Below are 25,638 nucleotides of genomic sequence, written 5' to 3'. Positions count from 1 at the left end.
GGCCTCAGGCACCTGCATGTCAAGTGGGGTGGGAGCAGGGCTGGGCAGTGAAGCTGCAAATGATTCCTGAGCACTTCCTAGATGCCAGGCTGGTCTTTACGCTCTACTGCTTCGTCATTTAACTCTCACACCAACCCTGTAAGATAACTGTCACATGGTTCCCAGTTTATCGCAGATGAAGGTAAGGGTGAGAGAGGCTGAGTGAGTGGCCCACAGAGACACGTAACAGGTGCGGGACAGGTTGAGCTGGACAGGCTATCTGAACAGCAGAGGGCTGAGGACTAGGGAAAAACAGGAGAGGGAGACAAGAGGCCACAGTCAGCAAAAAGGAAAAGAGGAAGGAAAGCAGAATAGTGCCATGCCTCAGATACCATAAAGCAGGAGAAGGAATTCCGGAAGAGATGGCAAACGTAAGACAGGAAGCTATTCTGTATCTCCAAGAATGCAGTCCCTATGCTGCCACGACTGCAGGCGCAGGATCTCCAGGAATCGAGGGGAAAGGCAACACATGTACAGGCTCTGTTCTACGGCAGGGTGGCAAGAGCAGGAGTGGGAAATGACAGTGGCTGAAGGACAGCAAGGCAAAGACGACTTGCATTTAAAACGTAAAGCCAATGCAGCTTCATTCTGACTTACCACTATCTTGTTCCCACTCCTTACTTTATCTCTAACGAATTACAATGTCTTTCAGTTGACTGTTCTGTAATATAGAAAAAAGAAATACCAAGTTTTTAAGTACTTCTTTTAATAAAGATCTGGAACGGCAAAGTGAAAATTGCAAGTGAGTGACTCCTGAGTGCTGTAACTCAGGCGAATGCTCCCTAGAGGAAACTTACCTAACAGCAACAACGCATTAGTCAAATGGAATGTCCTCCCAACCTCAGAACGCCTAAGATCGGAATTCAGAACCTGACAAACACCTGCTCCCTGTGTCCTCATTCCTTGAGGTCCTGCCTGTTTTTAACCTGAGATGACCACAAAACAATCAGCAGTCCCCTCTGCACCCACTTCCTCGCACGCACACCTCCAATGTGCCTGCCACCCCCCTGACTGAGCCAGCAGTCCTGCAGTCCCTTCACTTCACCTGAGATCCACCTCCTTTGTCTCTTCAAGGACACCGCTCCAGCACTCTTCTACTGTGCCACGCAGCGTCAATGTTCCCGTTTCTGTCGCAGGCTTCCCATCAGCACAGACATGCCCTGTTACTCCTTCCTTGCAGAAACAACACCCTTGGTCTCCCTGCCTCCCCCAGCTACAATGTCTTCACTCCTCTGTTCCAGCAAGACTCACTGGAAGAGCTGTATCGTCACTGCCCTCAGCTCCTCTCTTTCCGTCCCCTGAATCCACTCCCCTCTCCTCACCATTCCACCACACCTGTGTCAAGGCCAGCAATGAGCTCGTGCTGCCACATTCAATCCAATTCTCAATCCTTATCCTATCTGACCTACATGCAGCACTTGATAAAGTAACCAAGAAATCTCAGTTTCTTCTTAAAAAATAAGAATGGGGCCAGTATAGTGGCATGGCAGATAAAGCTACCGAATGCAATGCCAGCATCCCAAATGGGCACTGGTCTGAGTCCCAGCAGCTCTACTTCCCATCCAGCTCCCTGTTAATGCACCTGAAAAGACAGCATAGGATGTCCCAAGTTCTTGGGCCCCTGCACCCATGTGAGAGACCCACAGGAAGCACCTGGCTCATGGCTTTGGTCTGGTCCAGCCCTGGCCATCACAGCCATTTAGAGAGTGAACCAGAGGATACAAGATCTCTCTGTCTATCCCTGTCTCTGTAACTCTCCCTTTCAAATAAATCTTTTTTAAAAAGAATTATAATAATTTTTATCTATTTTAGGAAGTGGTTATAAAAATTAAATAAGAGGAGGCTGGCATTATGGCACAATGGGTTGAGCAGCCACCTGCAATGCCAGTATGCCATGAGTGCCAGTTTGAATCCTGGCTGCTCCACTTCCAATCCAGCTCCCTGTTAATGCACATCATACACATGGGTAAGTAGTGTATGATGGCCCAAGTTCCTGGGTCCCTGCACCCATGTTGGAGACCCAGACACAGTTCCAAGTTCCTGGCTTCAGCCTGACTCAGCCCTGACCACTGTGGCCATTTGGGGAATGAACAAGAAGACAGATCTTTCTCTCTCTCTCTCTCACTCAACTCTGCCCTTCAAATAAATAAAAACATCTGCAGCACTGGCATCCCCTTTGGGAGCCTGTTCAAGTCCCAGCTGCCCCACTTCCAATCCAGCTCCCTGCTGACATGCCCAGAAGAGCAGCACAGTATGGCCCAAGTGCTCGGGCCCCTGAATTCACATGGGAGACTCAAATGAGGCTCCTGGCTTCGGCCTGGCCCAGCCCTGGCCATTGCAGCCATTTGGGGAGTGAACCAACAGATGTTAGATTGATTGATTGATTGATCTCTCTGTGTAATTTTTTTTTTTTTTTTTGACAGGCAGAGTGGACAGTGAGAGAGAGAGACAGAGAGAAAGGTCTTCCTTTGCCGTTGGTTCACCCTCCAATGGCCGCCACGGCCGGCGCGCTGCGGCCAGCGCACCACGCTGATCCGATGGCAGGAGCCAGGTGCTTCTCCTGGTCTCCCATGGGGTGCAGGGCCCAAGCACTTGGGCCATCCTCCACTGCCTTCCCGGGCCACAGCAGAGAGCTGGCCTGGAAGAGGGGCAACCGGGACAGAATCCAGAGCCCTGACCGGGACTAGAACCCGGTGTGCTGGCGCCGCAAGGTGGAGGATTAGCCTAGTGAGCCGCAGCGCTGGCCTCTGTGTAATTCTTTCAAATAAATAAATAAATCCTTTAAAAAAAAAAAGACTAAGAACCTATGCTATGTGCAGAGTTTATTAGCACAGTGTCTGGTTCACAGAAAAACTCAATAAATGTCAGTTATTATTGTGGCTAATCAGCCCTGCTACCTATATTCTACTCATAGTCTAAAAACAGAATTTACTCCCTACTCAAGAAATAGAATTTTGAAGATAATATGACTCCAGAATGTGAAGAAAATGATATCATCTCAACCTGCTAAGAGCATTAGGCAAATAATTATTCCCTCATAAAAAGAATGGCCTTATGATATTTCTCAGCCCCAGCTGCTGATGATTCCTAAATAACCATCACTAGTTCAAGTCTCTCTCAAAGTCTACTTCTCATTTCTCTTTAAAATACTTATTTATTTTTTATTTAAAAAGCTGAGTGGCAAGGAAAGACAGAGCAAGAGAGACAGCGAGAGTGTGTGTGTGTGTGAGAGAAAGAGAGAGAGATCTTCCATTTGCTGGTTCACTCCCCTAATTGCCCACAAAAGCCAGGTTTGGGCCAGCTCAAAGCCAGGAACAGGAACTCCATCCTGGTCTCCCACGTGGGTGCAGGGGACCAAGCACCTGGGCCGTCTTCCACTGCCTTCTCAGGCACAACAGCAGGGAGCCAGATCTGAGGCAGAGCAACCAGGACTCGAACCAGCACTGCTATCAGTCAGCGGTATCACAAGCAGTGGCCTAACCCATGGCACCTCAACAAAGGCCCTCAGTTCTCACTTCTAATTCCCACTCAACAGCTTGGTCTAGGTGTTTCACTGCTTGCTCCAACTTCTCCATCCTCCATATCTCATTAACCACCAAATCCAGTCCATTCCACCTCAGTAATGACACTTTCACCATATGCTTAAATGGTACAAAACTGTATGCTTAAAAGGGCAGCAACTGTGTTGCTGTATCCCACAACGCGTGAAAGGGCGCCTGGTACAATATCTGGCATAAAAGGAGATTTTTGAAAAATTCATGGAAAACTGAATTAAGAGAGAAGCTTTCTCTGGTACAAGAAAACCTGAAATCCATGCATTTTTTAAAATACACCTTTTCCATGAACTTTTTGAAGCCCCTCATAGACTAGATTCCAGAATCCTAGCTCAAGCTTTCCAGGATGCTTGGATTAATTTCTTTTTTCTTTTTCTTTTTTTTTTTTTTAATTTATTTGACAGAGTTATACAGTGAGAGAGAGAGAGAGAGGTCTTCCTTCTGTTGGTTCACCCCCCAAATGGCCACTAGAGCCGGAACTATGCTGATCCGAAGCCAGGAGCCAGGTGCTTCTTCCTGGTCTCCCACCCGGGAGCAGGCGCCCAAGCACTTGGGCCATCCTCCACTGCCTTCCTGGGCCACAGCAGAGAGCTGGACTAGAGGAGCAACCGGGACTAGAACCCGGGGCCCAAATGGGATGCTGGCACTGCAGGTGGAGGATTAACCAAGTGAGCCGTGGTGCTGGCCCCCGGATTAATTTCTCTAAAGATCTACAGGGGTCTGGATTACTGCTCCCCACAAGGACCAAAGTTAAAGCCTGGCATATGACGAGTGTCCCCAATATGTCAGGCAGATCAAGGATAGAGACCTTTTCTCCTAAGACTTCAAGGCAATTTTATGAAACAATCTCACTAGAAGCAAACTTGTAGTAGAACTGATACAAAAGCTTGCAGGGTTGGCGCTAAGGTGTAGCAGGTAAAGCCGCTGCCTGCAGTGCCAGCATCCCATTTGGGTGCTGGTTCGAGTCCCAGCTGCTCCACTTCTTATCCAGCTCTCTGCTATGGCCTGGGAAAGCAGTAGAAGATGGCCCAAGTCCTTGGGCCCCTGCACCCGTGTGGGAAGACCCAGAGGAAGCTCCTGGCTCCTGGTTTCAGATCGGTGCAGCTCCAGCCATTGCGGCCAACTGGGAGTGAACCAATAGACAGAAGACCTCTCTCTCTCTGCCTCTCCTTCTCTCTGTGTAACTCTGACTTTCAAATAAATAAATAAGTAAATTTTTTAAAAAAAATTTGCTACCCAACCTTCTAATCCCGGGAAAACAACTGAGCCTGAGGCTGGGTGAAACACTTACATGGATGAGATGACAGTTTACGCTCTGTCGGTACTCCAGCCTTAATTGATCTTTTTCACTGTAAACTAGGATCTAAAATGCTATCAGCTAGGTAATCTATTTGGGTATCCAAAGAAACCGAAGGCAACAACTTTAATACCAAGTCAACAAAAATTTCCACTTCGCTGCAATTCTACAGAATAGCATTAATCTGATAAAAAAAATCAATCTTCCCATCTATCCATACACAGAAACACATTACACTATCTCCCTTGGGTCACGATGAAATAACATTAGAAGGCCTATTACAGCTTTAGTCTATCTGTACAGAAAAAGCCATAGGATTAACTTCAGGCTTTGGGTATCCTGTGTATCCTGTCCCCCAAAAGATTTAACCTAAAAGATCTATCACATAGGAACACAAATTGGTATAGGCATTATGGATTACAGTATATAATCCTCAAGAATTCCTCAAAAAATCAAAAATAGAATTACCTTATGATCCAGCTACCCCACTTCTGTGCACACAGCCAAAAGAAATGGAATCAGTATGTCAAAGAGATATCTGCACTCTCTGGCTCATCTCAACACTACTGACAACAGCAAAGGTACAGAAACTACCTAAATGTCCAACAATAGATGAGCAGTAAGGAAAAAGTGGGGTAGCCACCATGGAATATTATTCAGTCTTTAAAAAACAAAAATCCTGCCACTTGCAATAATATGGATAAACGTGGAGGACATTATGCTATATTATTATGAAATAAGCCATGTGTAGAAGACAAATACTGCACGAAGTGATATGTAGCCTCTACAGTAGTCAAACTCACAGAAACACAAAGTAGAAGGGCAGTTACCAGGCCTGAGAGGAGAGGGAAATGGGGAATCTTAACCTATTCTGTGCCACTCTAATAAAATCCCTGAGACGGAGTAATTTATGAACGGAGATTTATTTGGTATAGTTCTAGAAACCAGGAAATCCAAGATCGAGAAGCCCACATCTGGCAGGAAGCTCTTTGCCGTGTCATCCCATGGTGAGGGGTGAGGGCATAGGAAACAGAGGGGCTGCAGACTCCCTGTGACAAGCCTACTCTCCCACCGACTAACTTACTCCCCAGTGAGGAAGTGACAGAATTCTCTGGTGGTCACCTCACATTAGGGCCCAGCTCTGCAACACTGTCACACCGGGGATAAGTTCCCACTGGGAGACAACATTAAGTCCCACATTTCAGTTGTGCAAGCTCTGTTAACTATAGTTAACAAAACCGTGGGTGGGACTCTGTGGCAGAGCGGGTTAAGCTACCGCCTGCGATGCTGGGACAAGTCCACTCCTTTTTTTTTTTTTTTTTTTTGACAAGCAGAGTGGACAATGAGAGAGAGACAGAGAGAAAGGTCTTCCTTTTCCATCGGTTCACCCTCCAATGGCCGCTGCGGCCAGCGCGCTGCGGAGTGCACCGCGCTGATCCGATGGCAGGAGCCAGGTACTTATCCTGGTCTCCCATGGGGTGCAGGGCCCAAGCACTTGGGCCATCCTCCACTGCACTCCCTGGCCACAGCAGAGAGCTGGCCTGGAAGAGGGGCAACCGGGACAGAATCCAGCGCCCCGACCAGGAGTAGAACCCGGTGTGCCGGCGCCGCAAGGTGGAGGATTAGCCTAGTGAACCGCAGCGCCGGCCCACAAGTCCACTTCCAATCCAGCTCCCTGCTGATGACCTGGGAAAGGCAGCAGAAGATGGTCCAAGTACCTGGGCCCCCACCATCCACAAGGGATGAAGCTGGATGAAGCTCCTGACTCCTGGCTCTGGCCTGGCCCAATTGTGGCCATCTGGGGAGTTAACCAACAGATGGAAAATCTCTGTCTCTCCAGCTCACTCTGTAACTCTTTCAAATAAATACATAAATCTTTAAAACAAAGCACTGTTAATGCATACTTCGTATTTGATAAGTGGGTAGATCTTAAGTGTTCTTAGCTACAAAAAGAAAAAATTGGTAAATTACATGAGTATTAGTTGATAACTAAAATTTATTTTTTAAAAGATTTATTTTATTTATTTGAAAGGCAGAGTTACAGAGAGAGAAAGAGAAGTAGATTTTCCATCTGCTGGTTCACTCCCCAAATGGCTGCAATGGCCAGGGCTGGACCAGGCCAAAGCCAGGAGACTGAACTCTAGACGGGTCTCCCATGTCGGTGGCAGGGGCCCAGTTACTTGGGCTGGGCTGTCTTCTGGTGCTTTCCCAGATGCATTACTAGGGAGTTGGATCAGAAGTGGAGCAGCCAGGACCAGAACTGATACCCATATGCCAGTGTCACAGGCAGTGGGGTTAAGCCTCTACACCACAAGGCAGGCCCCCAAATATTTCTTAAAATACACATATATCAAATCATCCAGCTGTATACCTTAACTGTATATGATGTTTAGCTGTCATAAACACAATAAAGCTTGGGGAAAAAAGACCTCCTACATTTATTTTTTAGGCTGAATAAGAATAGTTCATTGAATATATACAATATGAAATACTGCTCCAATACAGAAAATCTTAATTTCATGGGTTCAGGTCCCACTATGAGTGATTACCTCATAGAGAGCATACTTAATAAGACTACATGTAAACGATTATAAAAATGATTTCATTGGGCCGGCGCCGCATCTCACTTGGTTAATCCTCCGCCTGCAGCACCAGCACCCCGGGTTCTAGTCCCGGTCAGAGCGCCGGATTCTGTCCCGGTTGCTCCTCTTCCAGTCCAGCTCTCTGCTGTGGCCCGGGAAGGCAGTGGAGGATGGCCCAAGTGCTTGGGCCCTGCACCCACATGGGAGACCAAGAGAAGCACCTGGCTCCTGGCTTCAGATCAGCGTGGTGCACTGGCCACAGCGGCCATTGGGGGGTGAATCAATGGAAAAGGAAGACCTTTCTCTCTGTCTCTCTCACTGTTCACTCAGCCTGTTTAAAAAAAAAAAAAAAAAAAAAAAAAGAGGCTGGTTCAGAAGCAGAGTAGTTGAGACTTGAACCAGCATTCTAAAAAAAATCATTTCATTAATACAAGAAACCTTTTAACGGAGGACATTAAAATAATCTGGAAGCTTCATTTCTTTGGAGGTAAATTCTAAAACTGCTATGACTTCCAATGATTCCATTTTTATAGCTCAACTTGCTCACATTTAAGGCAGTGAATCTAATTGATTTTAAAATAGTTTCAATTTTTCCAAGACACATATGATGAACTAAAACATGATCATAATAAGCAGCTGTATGACACAAAAGGCATAACTTTAAACAGTGTGCCAAAACCACTAGTGGAAAACCACCCTTGATTTACCAGGGAGTTACTTCCTGACAAGCACAGCACACTGTACAGTATTGACTGTGTCCTCTCCTGACGACCGGGCTGACTGGGAGCAAACGTTTCTAAGATGAGCCACCATTAAGCTGAGAACCATCTGGGCAGGCATTTGGTGCACTGGCTAAGACACGGCTTGGGTCATCAAAGAAGGAGATACTTTTCTCTGAAGGGACGAGAGAACTTCCACTTCGCTTATGGCCTTGTCTAAATACTGACAGAGTTTGTGGATTCAAAAAGCTTCCATAGCCTAGGAAGCTTATGTCAAGAGCCTCGGGTATTCACTCATGTCATATGTAAGAGTGTTAACTGTTAAATTAACAACAGGAGTCACTGTGCACTAACTTCCCATGTAGGACCTCTGTCCTCAAAGAGTTGTATTATAATTATGTTTAAGTGCTCCCAAAAGATATATCATTCTTGGGTGTTTCTTTAAAGTTAATTAATTTTCTAAAAAAAAAAAAGTGAAATTAACTTCAAGATGCAAAGACTCTGAACAGTCCTTGTCTCAACTGTTGAAGAACAGTTGCTTTTTGTTTTGTTTTTTGTTTTTTCGGGTATTTTTTTCCGTACAAATTGTTGAACTCTTTACTTAGTATTGAGTTGGTCTTCCATGTATAAAGTTAATCAAAAATGGATCTTAGTGGAGAATGGGGTTGGGAATGGGAGAGGGGGGAGGAGGTAGGGTGAGAGGGCAAGTATGGTAGGAAGAATCACTATATTCATAAAGTTATACTTATGAAATGCATGAAGTCTGTATTCCTTAAATAAAAGGTTTCTTTGAGGGGAGGAATAAATTTAAAAAATAAAAAAAAAAGACACTGCTTGGGACACTGCATCCCACAACAAAGATGCTGGGTTCCCATAGTGGAGCATGAGATCAAGTCCCAGCTGCTCTGCTTCCAATCCAGCTTCCTGTTAATGTTCCAGGGAAAGTAGCAGAAGACAGCTCAAGCAGTTGGGCCCCTGCCACCAGATGGTAGACCCGGAGTGAGTTCCAGCCTCCTGGCTTCTGCCTGGCCCAGCCCTGGCTGTTGCTGGCATTTGGAAAGCAATCAGCAAATGGATGATCTCTCTGCCTTTCAAATAAATAAAATAAACCCTTTTTTAAACAGTTCGGAGCTATCTGTATCCAGATGACCTGGGTATGCAGCAAAAGGGATGGAGTTTTGTGTTCAAAGTTTGAAGTGAAAAAGACAGATGCACCAACAGCATTACCAAGTTAAGCAGCTGATGCCAAACACGTCAGCTGTTCTCTGAAATGCTTTATACCAAAAAATGATGTTTCCTACGGACTTACACTGTCATTTCAGCGCAGTGCTCTCGTGGAAAAATTTTTCAATTATACTTAAAACATCATTATTTTACTAAGCATTTTCAGCTTCTTTATTTCCCCACCCCCACTAAAAGCTATTTAACAAGTAGATAATTTTAACATACACAGGTGTATTCCAAATATACCTATAGACACCATCGAGTACATACACAAAAACAAGACAGCAGAAAAGAAACAAGTAAGACTCCTAACGTGGAGGAAACGGTTCAAATCCTGACTCTGCCACTTTCTTATTCAGGTGACTCGGGGGAAATAACACACTCTGAACTTGCGTTTCCTCAGCTGTAAATGGTGTTCACAGTATCACCTTATCAATGATGAGACGGGCACACAACAACGGCACCTGCTCCACGGGGTCGCTGGAGTTAAGTTTAAGTAAGAATGCTTGTACGACATACAGCATAGGACTAATAACTACTGGCACTCACCCCTTCCCGAAAAGTGATCACCAACTTCACGGGACATGGAATCTCAAAAGCCATTTGTTCTCTACCAGCAGCATTTACAATGTTCCAGAAAACTCAGGATTCAGGCAGAATTTTCCAGGAGAAAAGAAAATTACTTAAGGGGCTTTATGGGTGAAGCTATCTTTTCTTAATTCTATTATTTTCTTTGTTTTTACCTAAAGAACATTACAGTAGTCTAGTTGTCAGAGCTGACCGTTAACTTTTAATACTTATTGTATGCCAGTTACTCTTGGACATTAAATTCCCTTACTCACTTCCATGAGGTGGACAGACCCATTTCACAGAGAATGAAATTAAGGTTTACAAACATTAAATAACTTGGTCAAGGTCATAAAGCAGGTGGGTGTCAGATCAAAATCTGATCTCATGGATCCACGTCAAGTGTCCTTCTATAAAACCAAGAATATCTAAGGGCCACACACATTCACTAGCTGTAGGAGAAAACTTTATTACATCTGCTTTATATGACCTGGAAAAGAAGCAAAGCTTGTAAAAGTAGAAAAATATTATACTACTCTAACCTCCCAGGACTCTCTTTTTCTAAGATTTATTTATTTATTTATTTATTTATTTATTTATTTGAAAGGTAGAGAGCTACAGAGAGGCAGAGGCAGAGAGAGGTCTTCCATCCACAGGTTCACTCCCTAAATAGCCTCACCAGCCAAAGCTGGACTGATCCAAAGCCAGGAGCCAGGAGCTTCTTCTGGGTCTTCCACGTGGGTACAGGGGAGCCAACCTCTACTGCCCTCCCAGGCGATAACAGAGAGCTGGATCAGAAGGGGAGCAGCTGGGACTCGAACCGACACCCATACAGGATGCTGGCTCTGCAGGTGGTGGCTTTAGCTGCTATGCCACAGTGCCGGGCCCTCCCACAACTTTTAACCTTAAACTTACAATTTTAGTATTTACTTATTTTATTAACCTCGTACCCATTCTGTGCCATGAAATGGTACAAAGTTTACTTCATTAACATTTGCCTTAGGAATACTTCACTGTTAACATTACTAAACAATGAAATACCTATTGTTTTGCTTACATAAAAATTTAATTCATAAAGTTTATAACTACTAATCCTGGATTGTTACTAAAGTATTATATGCAATTCCTTTTCCAGTAAAACCTAGCAGAGTTGTTAGTGCTTTTCTCCTGTTGTTAATGATAATATGTGGAAACAGGAACCTTTACTTTTCCCCAGCAATATGCTGTCATAGATATGCTATTTTATCAAGGGTTTTCAATCCATAGCATAAAAATTAAAAACTACATACCATGGCTATATACACAAGGGGAATGCTTTAAAAATTTATAATGGAGAAAGGTGGTTTGGAGAAGTACATTCTGAAAAAGGACTGAAAAACAAGTCCAAAAGTAATTCAGAACCATGTTACAGGCAGGTAGGGAAAGAAAAAGAAAAGAAAGCGACTAGGCTAGTGTTTCTCTAACAAGGAGAAGTTTTTAGTGTTAATCAACATGAAAATACCATCCAGAATTTACTGAGTTCGCACCTTGAGTACTAAGGTTATTATCGGTGACACTCATGTTAGCACACTAGCAATTCAGAACAGGTACTCCTATATTTCAGGTCACTAGCAGCTTTTAGCCTGAAACTAGAAGTGTATGTCAGAATTAATGCTTTCAGAAAAAGCACTATTTCATTACACACAAATATAGAAAAATTTCAAGTTTTGATAGGTCAAAATACCATTATTTCTTTTGATTATTATTTACTTTGGAATGTTCAAGTTAACAATCCTATGACCTGTGAGGCACTGTTTTTTAAGGATAAGGGTAACTTAACCCAAGAATACCTGAAGCTGGTTACATGGAGGGGAAAAAACTACATCGCTGGAGACCTCACAAAGGAATCTTCCTCTACTGCTTTTACCGAGGAAATCACAAAATCTGCAACTCATGGAAAACATCCTGAAGGAATAAATTAACCACTTTTCACAGTTCTCTAAGTGATTTTAGAAAACTTCAAGAGATCAATAAGCAAAATAGATGATCACAGCTACTAACCAGAGAAAAACTCATTTTCTATGATGCAACATTCTGGCCACAACAGCACTTCACAATAAAGCTGAGAGAAAGACAGAATGACCTACACTCAGATCCTGGTCTAGCCTAGCACACAAGTCCTGCTCGCCAGGCCTCAGTTTTCTCACTTGTGAAATCAGTGTTGGCTGAATGCCTACTATGTACCAAGCCCTGTGTTAGCAATGCAAGTTTGTTATCGATTTTGTTTTAAGTAAACCTAATCTTGTTAAAAGACAAATGCAATGTGAACAACTGCTATGAATAAACTGCTATGCCTGGGAAACTTTTAAAAGTCTGCAGAAGGACAGTCAGTGAGCTGAGATCTGATGACTGTGAGGTGCTTAGTTGAGAGATGGAGACTATGGATATTCCTTGAAGAAAGAAAAACTTAACAGGCAGGGAATGAGAACTGGGATTTCATGTATGTGCTGTGTAAGCTGGAAGTTGGAGAAAACCGGTAGAAGAGGAACTTAGAATCTAATATGCCTCACCAAGGAAGCTGGCTTGTTAGCAATGATAAGCCATTTACACATTATCAGTAAGGTTCCTTCTACACTGAGACTTACAGACTTAAGACGAACCAGATGAATCCAAAGTCTCCACCATTTCATCTGCAGTTAAGAGTTTCTTCAAGCAGAAAAGGAAAACTATCCAAATCTTGATGCTCATAATATGAGCCCAATACAACTCTTCACTGATAAACTCTAGCACTAGCAAGGCACCTGACATGTGACTGACTTCTGCTCTTTATCAAACACAAACCCTGTAAACCTCGGGTGCAAAATCATAAACAGGAAGTAAATTTGCACGTCTCCAGAATGCTTTCTCATATATCAGCCAAATAAACCTTCCCTCTGAGTACCACTGAACTAGAAGACTAAAGAGAACATGAGGTCCTGTTTACCTGTGTTCTGCAGGAACAGGAGGCGGCCAGACAGCAGGGTCTCTAAACGGCTCATCTTGACATGACACGGGGAAATCTGGCGGCTTCTCGATTTTAAAACTTTCTAAAGTGCTGACAATACTTTTAACTTGTTCATATTCTTCCAATAATTCCTGTCGAACCTTAAGAAAAAAAGTCATTATGTCAGAAACTGTTTAAAGAATATTTAAGCTGTAGTAATAATTGCTATAGAAGGTAGGTTTTCTTAATGTCATTCAAAGTATGCAAAAAATGAATCATTAAGGCGTATTCAAACACAGACAAAAAAAAACAATTTAAAGCAACACAGAAAGAAGACAGACTGATTTAACAAAAGACATAATTATATGCCATTTCATAAGGGAAGTAGTTACAGATCTTTCATAATGGTACTCTATTTCTACCAAGAATAGGATGATCGTGAATATAATTTATAACAAGCAACTGGTTGGTAGCAAGTTAACCATTTCCAGAGAGCTATAATAGTATGCTAACTCTGGGGCCGCGCTGTGGGGTAGCAGGTAAAGCCGCCGCCTGCAGTGCCCGCATCCCATATGGGCACCAGTTCGAGCCCTGGCTGCTCCACTTCCTATCCAGCTCTCTGCTATGGCCTGGGAAGGCAGTAGAAGATGGCCCAAGGCCTTGGGCCCCTGCAACCGTGTGAGAGACCCAGAAGAAGCTCCTGGCTCCTGGCTTCAGATCGGCACATCTCCAGCCATTGTGGCCAATTGGAAAGTGAACCATCAGATAGGAAGACCTCTCCCTCTCTCTAACTCTGACTTTCAAGTAAAATAAATGAAAAATAAATAAATCTTTTTTTTAAAGTATGCTATATCTTGTTAATATATCCATAAACTGATTCCAAAATGATGTCAGCCAAAATTTTCACCAGCATTTCCAACCCCCAATATTACCAAATACAAAATGCCTGTCAGGAGTGGCTGAGAGCCAGAGCTGTGTATTACGAATTATATTCTCCACTTTGAAACTGGAATTCTTTTGGCCTTATTTCCATTTTTTTCCAAGTTTTGGGTAAAGTTCATTTTAGTTTCAGGGCAAAATTTTCCTTATATTTAAAAAACTTAGCTGAACACCTGGTATGTTGAAATGCTTGTGTTTTCAAACTATGATCCCAATCTAATTTTCAAAAGCAAATAAAAATAGAAAACTGCATTTATAAATTCATTTTGACAGTTTTATATTTTAAATCAGAAGGCAGAGCCTAAAAAATTTTCCTTTATCTTTATTTGGAATAATATATTGAGAAGAATGTATGGAGTTCTAGAATCAAAGAAAAACCTAAGTAAAATTCAACTGGTAATATAAAGAATAATATAATATAAGCTACTCTAGGAGAAATAAAATTTTAGAACCCAATGGAAAGAAACATAGCAGAAATATCTAAATAGAAATGGTCACTATTTAATACATACAGTTAAAAACATGTCAAAAATATTTCCATGACAGATTAATGAGCAACCCTGCGTATGGCTAGTATGACAAATGGAACTAGGGACCAGCACTGTGGTACAGCGGGTTTGCCGCTTGTGAAGACAACATCCCACATCAGAGTGCCAGGTCGAGTCTAGCCGCTCCTCTTCCAATCCAGCACTCCTGCCAACGCTCCTAGTCAGGCAGCAGATGGCAACAGTACCTGGGTCTCCACCACCCACATGGGAGAGCAGGAGGGAGCTGCGGGCTGTTGGCTTCAGCCTGGCCCAACCCTTGGCAGCCATCTGGGGAGTGAACAAGTAGATGGAAGGCTGGTCTCTCGGTCTTGGCCTTGGTTTCTGTCTCTCTCTTCCCCCACCCCCACCCCCAATCTCTGTCTCCCTCTCTCTTTGTCCTTCTTTCAGATAAATAAGTAAATAAATCTTAAAAAAAAAAACAAAAAACAAAAAAAATTTCAGCCTGAGTTTGGGCAAGTACATTGTTCTCAACATAATTTAGTAACACTTAAGTTGGAAAACAAGCTAACTGTACCCTCAAAACTCAGTAAAACATCAATTTCTGACTAGTGGAAAAATTAGAACACTTAAAAGGCATTAGTACATGAAATAGAAACTTCAAAGAAATACTTGACTTTGTACTTTTAATTTTAAAAGGATTTTAAGTTTTTACAATAAGTGGGAAAATTATAATTCAAGTTTTTATTAACTGTGCTATTATATAATCAAGTTGTGCAGTCAAATGACAGTAAAAATATTAATATTTTTATTAGATTACTGACTTATTTGTCATAAAGTCTTTTAAGGAAAAGTTTGATGAAATCAGTCAAAACTACACGTAAAAACAAGAGAGAAAGGTGAGTGGGAATACCTTACTTCAAAAACTTGTCGTCATATACTATTAGGTAATTGACCATAACATTTTTAAAAAATGAAATTAAATTCCATTAGAATTAGAATACATAAATCACTAGCCAGGTAAGACATCGGGAAATTATTCAGGGTACATTTTAAATATACTTTAATACTCAGGCAAGTATGAACCACGCATAAAATCTCAAACTAATTTTTCAACTCTACCTTTAAAGTATAATCAACTTCGGCAGCCCTCATTCACTGGGTATTTTAATGCGCTCTTACCTGTTGCCATTTGCCTTTGACAGCTGGGTCTCTGATTGACTGGCAATGTCTCTGAATCTGCTGTATCACCCCCTGGTAATATACCATTGATGAGTCATAATTTCCAAGAAGTGCATATTCTCTTCCTTTCTTTGCATTGTCACAAATCTCAGCCAAATTCATTTTTCAGAGACCTAAACATAAAATATAGTGGCTTTTTAAAGTTTTCAGTACTGACTTTGAAACATTTTTAATTAGTCCTTTAAATATCGGCTTACGACAACTTTGAAAGTCAAAACAGTTATACTGAATAAAGTTTCCAGTTTGGGAAGTACAAAGAAGGTCACAGAAGAACACCAAGGAGACGGCAGGGAGACATGCTGCACAGGTCTACACTGACTGATTTATGGGCATACAAACTGGACACTGGATTTCCAAGCTCACTGATAATTATCACAAGCTACAACTATAAAAAAGATGATCTTGCTTTGTGTTATTCAATTCACTCTTGAAAACACAGAAATATGGGAGCCGGCACTGTGGCATAGTGGGTAAAGCTGCCGCCTGCAGTGCTAGCATCCCACACGGCCGCTGGTTCGAGTCCCAGCTGCTCCACTTCCGATCCAGCTCCCTGCTATGGCCTGGGAAAGCAGTAGAAGATGGCCCAAGGTCTTGGGCCCCCACACCCACGTGGGAGACCCGGAAGAAGCTCCTGGCTCCTGGTTTCAGATCTGCACAGCTCTGGCCATTGCAGCCAGTTGGGGAGTGAACTAGCAGATGGAAGACCTCTCTCTCTCTCCCCACCCCACTTCGGGTAACTCTGACTTTCAAATAAATAAATACATTTTTAAAAAAATATAGAAATATGAACATATATATATATGTGGATGTTACATTTTTCCAGTGATGCAGTTAGAACCGCAGAAACTGTTATCACTGACACGTGTGGTCCTAAGAATGAAAGTCACACTTAAGGAACACATTTCAAAGGAACAGTTATGCCTGCCCATGCATCATTTACGTGCATTTAATTGTCCCATACAAATAAAATCCAAGCAAAAAAAACTGAATTAAACTACTGGAGCCCTTTTCATGCCTCGGCGTTTACAATCTTGTCATTCTCCATGGCTTTTCAGCTGTGCAGATAACTATGGTCAATCTTTCCCTTTCTGTAAGATACTAGAAAGAATATCCTCAGAATCTCTGGTTTCCAAAGCCCTTCAGCCCAATCACTCTGGCTTCTCCTCCAAGCTTCCCCAAAGTCTCCTAAGACATCCAAGGCTTCTATGGCAGATACTTCCCTCTCAAGACTACAAAGAAAGGGAAAGCCAAAGATACTGAAGGTTCCGGGAAAGGGTCCGAACTGCCCTTCTCTTGTTTCCTGGACCAGTAAAGCAGTGACTACACTTACTGAGGAAAATCAAAAATTTCTCATTGTCTTCCTAAGGGAATTACACTTGGGTCTGCTAGTTGAGCTCTTCCTTTGATTCTGAATCTCTTTTATGTTCTATAAGGACCCCAAAAAGTCTTCTTCAAAATTATCCATCACTAGTTCATTTCAACCTACTCCACCACGTTCTTTAAAAAAAAAAAAAAAAGTTTATTTTTATTTATTTGAAAGCAGAGTGAGAGAGAGAGAAGGGGGGGAGGGAGATCTTTCATCCACTGGTTCACTCCAAAAAATGGCCACAACAGCCAGGGCTGGGCCAGGCTGAAAGCCAGGAGCTTCATCTGGGTCTCCCATATGGGTGCAGGGGCCCAAGATCTTGAACCATCTTCCACTGCTTTCCCAGGTTCATTAGCAGAAACCTGGATTGGAAGAGGAGCAGCTGGGACCCAAACCAGCACCCATATGGGATGCTGGCTTCACAGGCAGAAGCTTAACCCATTAATGCCACAACGCTGGCCTTTCCACTACAATTCTTGAAAACAAAACCATTACCTTGGTGTGTTATGCCCTATTGTTCATCCCTCATTCCACCACAGTTTCCTGGGAGGCAGCACTGTGCTGAGAAGCTCACTCAGAAAAGAGTGTCTACTTTTACACAAGAAGATATGATAAAATGCTCAGACCTATTCACAGAATACAGGACAACCACAGAAAACCTCTTCTTCACATTTAGAACATTAACACAAACAACCAAGTGTCAGTAGAGCAAATAAGCAGCAGTGAGCGAATCTAGCAGAAATAAAACTGTTCCATAAATTTTTTCTTTGCAGGAAAAAGCATTAATTCTGCTAAGAAGTGCAAGCACACAACTAAGCAGGATGCAAATATCCTGATGGTAAAGCAAGAGTGAGCAACCATTTTAAATAAAGGGACAGAGAGTAACCATTTGAGGCTTTGAGGACTAACCAGTAAAATGGGGATCATTTAAAGAAAAAGCGTTCCCTAATTTTTATTGATGAAATTCAAAATATTATAGCAATGATAACAATACAACTGTCTGTTGACAGGTCTCTACTACTGAGAGGAATTAAACAGTTTTCAGGGATATTTCACACAGTTGAGATTCAAAGTTAGTGTTTCCCCATCATCAGAATCAGTCATAATTGCTCGCATGTTGTCAGTGCTGATCTTAAATACAAGTTTTTGTATTTCATCTCTGAAAAATGTCTTTTTGCAATGAGTACCAGTTAGGAGCTGCCATAGGCTGATAGCAAATCATAAGCATATGGTTTCATTTCAACATATTCATTGTTTGAAAGACTTTTTAGGGCCGGCGCCGCGGCTCAATAGGCTAATCCTCCGCCTTGCGGCGCCAGCACACCAGGTTCTAGTCCCGGTCGGGGCGCCGGATTCTGTCCCGGTTGCCCCTCTTCCAGGCCAGCTCTCTGCTGTGGCCAGGGAGTGCAGTGGAGGATGGCCTGAGTACTTGGGCCCTGCACCCCATGGGAGGCCAGGATAAGTACCTGGCTCCTGCCATCAGATCAGCGCAGTGCGCTGGCTGCAATGCGCCCGCTGCGGCGGCCATTGGAGGGTGAACCAATGGCAAAGGAAGACCTTTCTCTCTGTCTCTCTCTCTCACTATCCACTCTGCCTGTCAAAAAACAAAAGAAAAAAAAAGAAAGAAAGAAAGACTTTTTAAAGAACTTATTCTCATCCTAGTATTTGCCTTTTAGCATATCACTACATTACAGATAAATCACTTCCAAGTAAAGGTTAGAGGGAACTGCCTCACAACTGCACAGTTAAGCAGATTTTGAAATATGGAAATCCCCTTTGCACCTGCACCCAAGTCTGAAAGATGCTGCTGTTTGTATTTTGAGTACAGAAAATTCAGGTTAAATATCCCTTATCTGAAATACTTGGGATCAGAAGTGTTTCAGATTTTAGAGATTTTTGGATTTTAGAATATTTACATAGACACTACTGGTTTATCAAAAAATCCAAAACTGGAAATGCTCCCAAATCTGCAACTTTTCTGAGGGTCATGTTGGCACCAAACAGTTTCGGATTTCACAGCATTCTGGATTTCATATTTTTGGTTAAGGGATGCTCAACCTAGATTATCCATCTACTGCAACTTTGAGTGAGAATGAAGATCTCACTTCTTTAACTGTTGACATTATATAAAACAGCTTGATACTACTTGTGACTCAAACAACATTGGTTGGAATGAAATAACTTTACACAGTATTTATTTGGCTTAAAGTTTACTTCTTTAGTTTCATTTTATTTGAAAGGCAAAGAGACAGAGGCAGAAATCTTCAATCTGCTGGTTCACTCCCTAAATGACCACAACAGCCAGGGGCTGGCCAGGCTGAAGCCAGGAGCCTGGAACTCCATCAGGGTCTCCCACATGGATGGCAGGAACACACATCCCTGGGCCAGCACCTCCTGCCTCCCAGGATCAGCAACAGCAAGAAGCTAGCACAGAAGTGGAGGAACCAGGACTTGAACAAGGTGCTCAAGTGGGATGAGGGCATCCCAAGAGGGCAGTCTTAGCCCTGCACCAAATGCCCGCCCCATGGTATTAGTTTTGATATAAGCACTGCTTCGTCTTACAATTTTAGGTTGATTTCAATAAGAAACATTATGGAGTCTACAGCAGAAACTGATTTCTAACACCATTCAGTGTTCAGCAGTGATTTGAAAGCATTTCCTTTCACGGAGGAAAATTTCAATTTCAGCCCCAAGCTCAAAAGTTGGCAATAAAACCTTCACCACTACAAAGCCATCCAATTGCCATACAGTCTGGCAAGTGAAGATATTCATGGAGCTGCCAGTGGGCAAGTCCACAAGAGCAAATGTCAACAAACTGGTGGCTCCGTATCACATGATGGATTCAAACAGTCCCGGCAAAATCCCTCAGAATCCCTCAGAAACGACTAGCCACAGACTTGCAACGGCTTACGTTTCACAGCTTTACACACATGTCCCCCTGTTCCCCACAGCCTTCTATCGCCATCAGCTACATATCTCAGTTCCGATCCACTTCAGCTTGTACAGAAATCCTGTTTTCTTAAATCTTTGTAAATATTCTTGTCTGTAGTTGTTCCACACAAACTATTCATTAACACTAATTCTTCAATAACTTCAAACTCAGCATTGACTTTTCAAATAAACAACAACTGAGCACTATTGGTAACATCTGTCAACTCATCAAGAGCCAAGGAAAACCACTCAAAATCATTTGCCTTGTTTTTAAATTGATTATTGATGTCCCCAACTCTTTGAGCAACTGTTCTTGCCAAAAGGCTAATGGTTTTAAACAAGTTTATTTTCTTCAGACACAATTCTGTGCCTGCTGCAACCAAACATGATTTAGATAACTCACCATGCATAAATGACTTCCTCGTCTGGCTAAAAAATGAGCCACATGGAAATTTGTTCTGAGTGCGGCCTCATTCTCATTTTGTCATTTTATGCAGAAACTGCTACTGAACTAAGATATTCCTTTCGAAGGTTTCTACACTGTGATACATGCTTAGTCTGGTGATGTCTGTGAATACTGTATTGCTTTAGCACAGCTGAATTGTCACTGCATGATAGACAACTAACCCAACAATCCATGCCCCACTGTGCTTTAAAAGTGTAACATACCAAGTCAGTTTTAAGTTTTGTTTGGACACATGGGTATGGACTGATCAAAAAATAAAGCAACACACACAGTGCTAAGTATGCACTTGAGACACCAATTACAATGCCCCCAACAGTAGCTACAGTACTCATACAGAAACAACTAAGAGTCGCTATATTGCTGTAAAACTTTACTTATGGACAATGAAATCTGAATTTCACTTAATTTCCACATTTCACAAATAATCTTTTGATTCAACTGTTTAAAAATGCAAGTCATTCCTAGTTCATGGGCCATTCAAGATCAGCTGGCTAGATTTGGCCCCCTGGACTGCAATTTGCTACCTCCTTCCCTGAACTTTTGTCTGTAGAATCTAGGAAGGAAAGCAAATTAAAACCAAAAGAGGCAGAAGGAAGAACGTAGAGAAGAAATCAACAAAATTAGAAGCAGAAAAACAACAGAAAATTTCAATGTGGCCAAAAGTAAGTTCTTCAGAAAAATCAATAAAATGAATAAACCTCTAGCAAGACTGGACAGAAAAAGGGAGAAAAAAATGTAAATTACAAAAGCTAGAAATGTAGGGGAACTATCACTAAAAACCTTAGAGATAGCAAAAGGCAAAGAGAGCTTAATGAAATGGACAGATTCTCTGACAGTCCTAATACACTTAAGTGCACTCAAAAGCAACAGTAGTTATTTGGAGTAGTCCTTTATTGGTCAATGAAACCGAATTTGTAACTTAAAATCTCTCCTCCCCTAAAAATATACTCCAGACCCAGATGGCTTCACTTAGTAAATTCTACCAAGTACTTAGGGAAGAAAAAAAAATTCTAAACGAAGTATTCCAGAAAATAAAAGTAGAACACTTTCAACTCATTTTAATGCCAGCATTAACCTGATAACAAAACCAGATAAAGACTTCAAAAGAAATTACATATCAATATCCCTCACGAACACAGCTACAAAAATCCTTCAATCTTAGCTAAACAAAGCCAGTAATACATACATAAAATATATAATACATATAAACCCAGTGGGGTTTATCTCAAGAATACAAGATGGTTTGCATTTTAAGAGAATATAATGGAAGCATCACATGATCATCCCAATGGGTATGGAGGATTCAACACAATTCCTAAGAAGGCTTACCCTGGGGCAGACAACTGGCACAGCAGTTAAGGCACTTTGGACACTCACATGCCGTGTGGGAGTGCAGGGCTCAAGTCTTAGCTCCACTTCCAATTCCAGTTTCCTGCTAGTGTGCACCCAGGGAGGCAGTAGTCATGGCTCAAGAAGTTGGGGCCCTGCCACCCCCGACTGAGGAACCAGCTCTTGGCTTCAGCCTGCCCCCAGCATCATTTGTTCTGGGCATTTGGGGAGTCAAACAGTAGATGGAAGATATCTCTGGGTCTCTCTTTCAAATAAATAAAAATAAAGTTTTGAAAAGAAAGCTTAACAAACTAAAAACATAAGAGAATTTATTCAGCCTAGTAAAAAGCACCCCTGAAATACCTACAGCTAGCTTCATACTTGCTGGGAAAGACTCAGTGCTCTTCCCCTCAGGCCAAGAACAAGGCCAGGATATTTCCTCCCACCCCTTCTAGTCCACGTTAGAACCAGGGGATCTAAGCAGTGCAACAGGCAATACAAAAACAAGAGACACACAGAGTGGAAAAGTAGAACTGCTCTGATTCACAGACAACATGAATGCCAACAGAGAAAATACTGGGGAATCTACAAATAGCTTTAGAACAAAAAAGTGACTTGTGAAGATTGCAAGATATAAGGGCAACATTAAACAATCACATTTGTATTTACTAACAAGAAGTACTTGGAAACTAAAACAAAACAGTGAAGTCATTCAAAAACATTAAATATTCAGGGATAAACTTCAAAAATATGTACAAGATCTGTACACAGACAATGCCAAAAGCACTAAGAGAAATCAAAGATAACCTATGTTAATGGCTACACACATGTGTGCTTGTTTTTATGCACTGAACACTCAATATGGGTAAAATGTTTATTCTCTTGAAAATGTGGAGTCAATGATTACAATCTCAACAGTATTTCTGCAAAAAATGAAAAGCTGATTCTAACACTCACATGGAAGTACAAAAGATATAAATAGGTAAAACAGTTTTGAAAAAGATTAAAACAGAAGGATTCACACTGATTTCAATATTTATTATACAGAAAGCTACAGCAATTAAGATAGTCTGGGGCTGATACGAACTGAATCCAGAAATAGATCCATTACACTTACAACCAATTAATCTTTGACAAAGGTGTCGAAGCAATTCAATGAGGGAAGGACAACCAAAGGGCGCTGAAACAACTGGATATCATAGACCACAAAACAACAACAACAACACCTCAAACTCAACATTTACTTTACATTATATACAAAAATTAACTTAAAATGGATTATTGTCCTATGCCTAAGAATTAGAACTATAAAGCTTCCGGAACACAACCTAACCCAAGGTATTACCCCTGCACACCACACCAGCTCCCCAAACCCCAATTCCCACAGGGCCATTCAAAGGGGCCAGGTATCATCTGCATACACAGTAGGCTGAACTGTAAGAGCCACAGAACCTGGTTCCATCATACAGAACAATATGCGTGCCTACCCTTTGTTCCACAGAGATACTCAATCCTCCAAGGCTGTAAGCACACCTAACCTTTGCTCTGGAGGGAAACAGGATCCCTGCCCTCTGAGGCAGCTCGGCCTGACCCCTGCCTGCACCCTGGGAGCCCCGGGCATCGCCCACATCGCCCCTTCAGATGTGTCCCAAGTCTTCCTCGGTCTTGGGTTGCGCCTGGTCCTCTGGAGAGCACACTTGCACAGGTGGGAGTACTAACGTGTCGGAGGATGCCTTCAGTCTACCCTCACACTGCAGAGACACTTCAGCTGGCTATTAAATCCCAGTCTGGAAATAAGTTTTCTTCAGAATTGCAAAGTCATTGCTTTTAGGTTTCACTCTTAGGTTGAGAAAACAAAGTCATTCAAATTCCAGATCCTTTATGCAGCACCAGTTTCTCCTCTTTCTTGGAAATTTGCAGGAGCCTCTCTTTGACCGGAGTTTTCTACAATTTCTGACGATATACTTCAAAATGGATCTATTTGTCTTCATTTGTTGAAGAAATTAAGACATCATTTCACCAATAATTTCCCATTTGTTCTGTTCTCTCCTTATAAAACACTTTTTAAAAATGGGTTTTGTTGTTGCTGTTGTTTTGCTTTGTTTTTTAAGTTTAAGAAAGATGCAGAGACAGAGAGGGAGGAAGGGAGACAGAGACAGGCAGCTGCCATCTGCTTGTTCACTCTAAATGCCCACAGCAGCCAGGTCCAGAGCCAAGAGCCTAGAGCTAAATTCAGTCTCCCAGGTGGGTGACAGGGATCCAATCACTTCGGCTGCCACCCGGTGACTCCAGGGTCTACACAGGAGGGAAACTGCACAGGAACCAGAGCTGGCATCTGCCCTGCTGGGCCAAACGCCTGCTCCCTGCCCCACCTCTGACTCAAGTACTGGATGTCCTAGGCCCCTGCTCTGTTTGTCCTATCTTCTCTTTCTTATTTCCCATCTCTTGTCCTTTCACTATACTTTCATGAGGATTTTTCTCAACTTTATATTCTAATCTTTATCTAGAACTTTTTTCCCTTTTTCATTTTTTTACTGAGGTGTACAGCGCATAGAGCACACAAGCCTTAAGCAAACAGCTCAAGTAATTTTTATGTTGTGCACATACATTACGCACACTCAAGTAACCCCACACCAAGACGGAAAACACTGCCAGCTCCCCAAAAGGACCCTTTGTGCCCCTCCCAGTCAGAACTTCTCCTCTGGAGCATTCTCTGCTCTGATTTCTGCCTTTTATAAAATCGGCTTTACTGAAGTCTAATTTTCATACAGTTAAGTGCGCATGTTGTTAGTGTACAAACTGGTAAGTTTTGAAACAACGTAGAACCACAGAACCATCACCACTGGAGATAAAGAGCATCTCCCTCACTCTGAGTCAGTCCCGACCCTCACCAGGGATTCTTCTGTTCATCTGGCACCATAGCTTTGTCTGTTCTAGAATGTCACATAAATAGAATCATACACAATGTTTGAATCCTTGCATTTAGAATACTGTTTTATTTATTTATTTATTTATTTGACAGATAGAGTTAGACAGCGAGAGAGAGACAGAGAGAAAGGTCTTCCTTCCATTGGTTCACTTCCCAAATGGCCACTATGGCTGGCGCTGTGCCAATCTGAAGCCAGGTGCTTCCTCCTGGTCTCCCATGCGGCTGCACTGGAAGAGGAGCAACCGGGACTAGCACCCAGCACCCATATGGGATGCCGGCGCTGCAGGCGGAGGATTAACCAAGTGAGCCACGGCGACGGCCCTAGAATACGGTTCTTGAGATTCAACTGTGTCCTCACATGTATTATAGTTTCTTGCTTTTCACTGCTAGGTAGTAGCTCCTTATATAAATACTGTGTTTATTCGCTCATCAGTTCTCTATAAGGCACTTCACAGAAATGAACACAAAAGTACAGAATACGTCCTTGACTCAACAGTATTTCTACCAAGGTTACATCTAGAATTACAAGGCCCAAAGAAAACAATCCACCATGAGAGAGACAAATAATACAACAGAAGGAAAAATAAATGCAATTATCTAAAACACTTCATAATCTACTAGATATCATGACATAAGTACATTTAAAGATATAAGGACATTAAAAAGTCAATAAGCATATCTGAAAAACAAAAATAACTTGTAACATTAAGATATACTATCCCTAGGGAGGGTGTTGGGGTGCAGAAGTTTAAGCCACCGCTTAGGATGCTCCATCCAGTCTTGGCTTCTCTGCTTCTGATCCAGCTCCCAGCTAACACACCTGAGAAGCAACAGGTGATGGCCCAAGAACTTTGGCCCCTGCCACCTACATGGGAGACCGGGATGGAGTTTCAGTTTCAGCCTGGCCCAGCACTAGCTGAGGAGGACATGTGGGGAGTGAACCAGCAGATGGAAGATTTCTCCCCTCCCTTCCTCTTCCTCTCCATTACTCTAGCACTCTGCCTTTC

General features: G+C 42.4%; 1 protein-coding gene across 16 annotated transcripts in view; it reads right to left on the bottom strand.

The window, feature by feature from the left end:
• KATNAL1 (katanin catalytic subunit A1 like 1) overlaps nucleotides 1–25,638 on the bottom strand; it is a 116,597-nt gene that overhangs the window by 65,695 nt on the left and 25,264 nt on the right. For 11 of the 16 annotated variants that reach the window (XR_016212626.1, XM_089303281.1, XM_089303275.1 and 8 more), the window contains exons 2-3: nucleotides 15,551–15,723; nucleotides 12,945–13,105 (exon numbers count right to left, since the gene is read on the bottom strand). Coding sequence is in view for 9 of the 16 variants with exons in the window: in XM_089303281.1 (XP_089159407.1) it covers nucleotides 12,945–13,105; nucleotides 15,551–15,712 (323 nt within the window). In the remaining 7 variants the exon portion in view is untranslated. 16 annotated transcript variants of the gene reach the window in all.

The sequence above is a fragment of the Oryctolagus cuniculus genome, chromosome 9 (genome assembly GCF_051225735.1).
Source record: "Oryctolagus cuniculus isolate XC-2025 breed Fujian yellow rabbit chromosome 9, ASM5122573v1, whole genome shotgun sequence".
Classification (NCBI taxonomy): domain Eukaryota; kingdom Metazoa; phylum Chordata; class Mammalia; order Lagomorpha; family Leporidae; genus Oryctolagus; species Oryctolagus cuniculus.
Note: the sequence above shows the minus strand (reverse complement) of the source record. Positions and strands in the feature narration are given on the sequence as shown.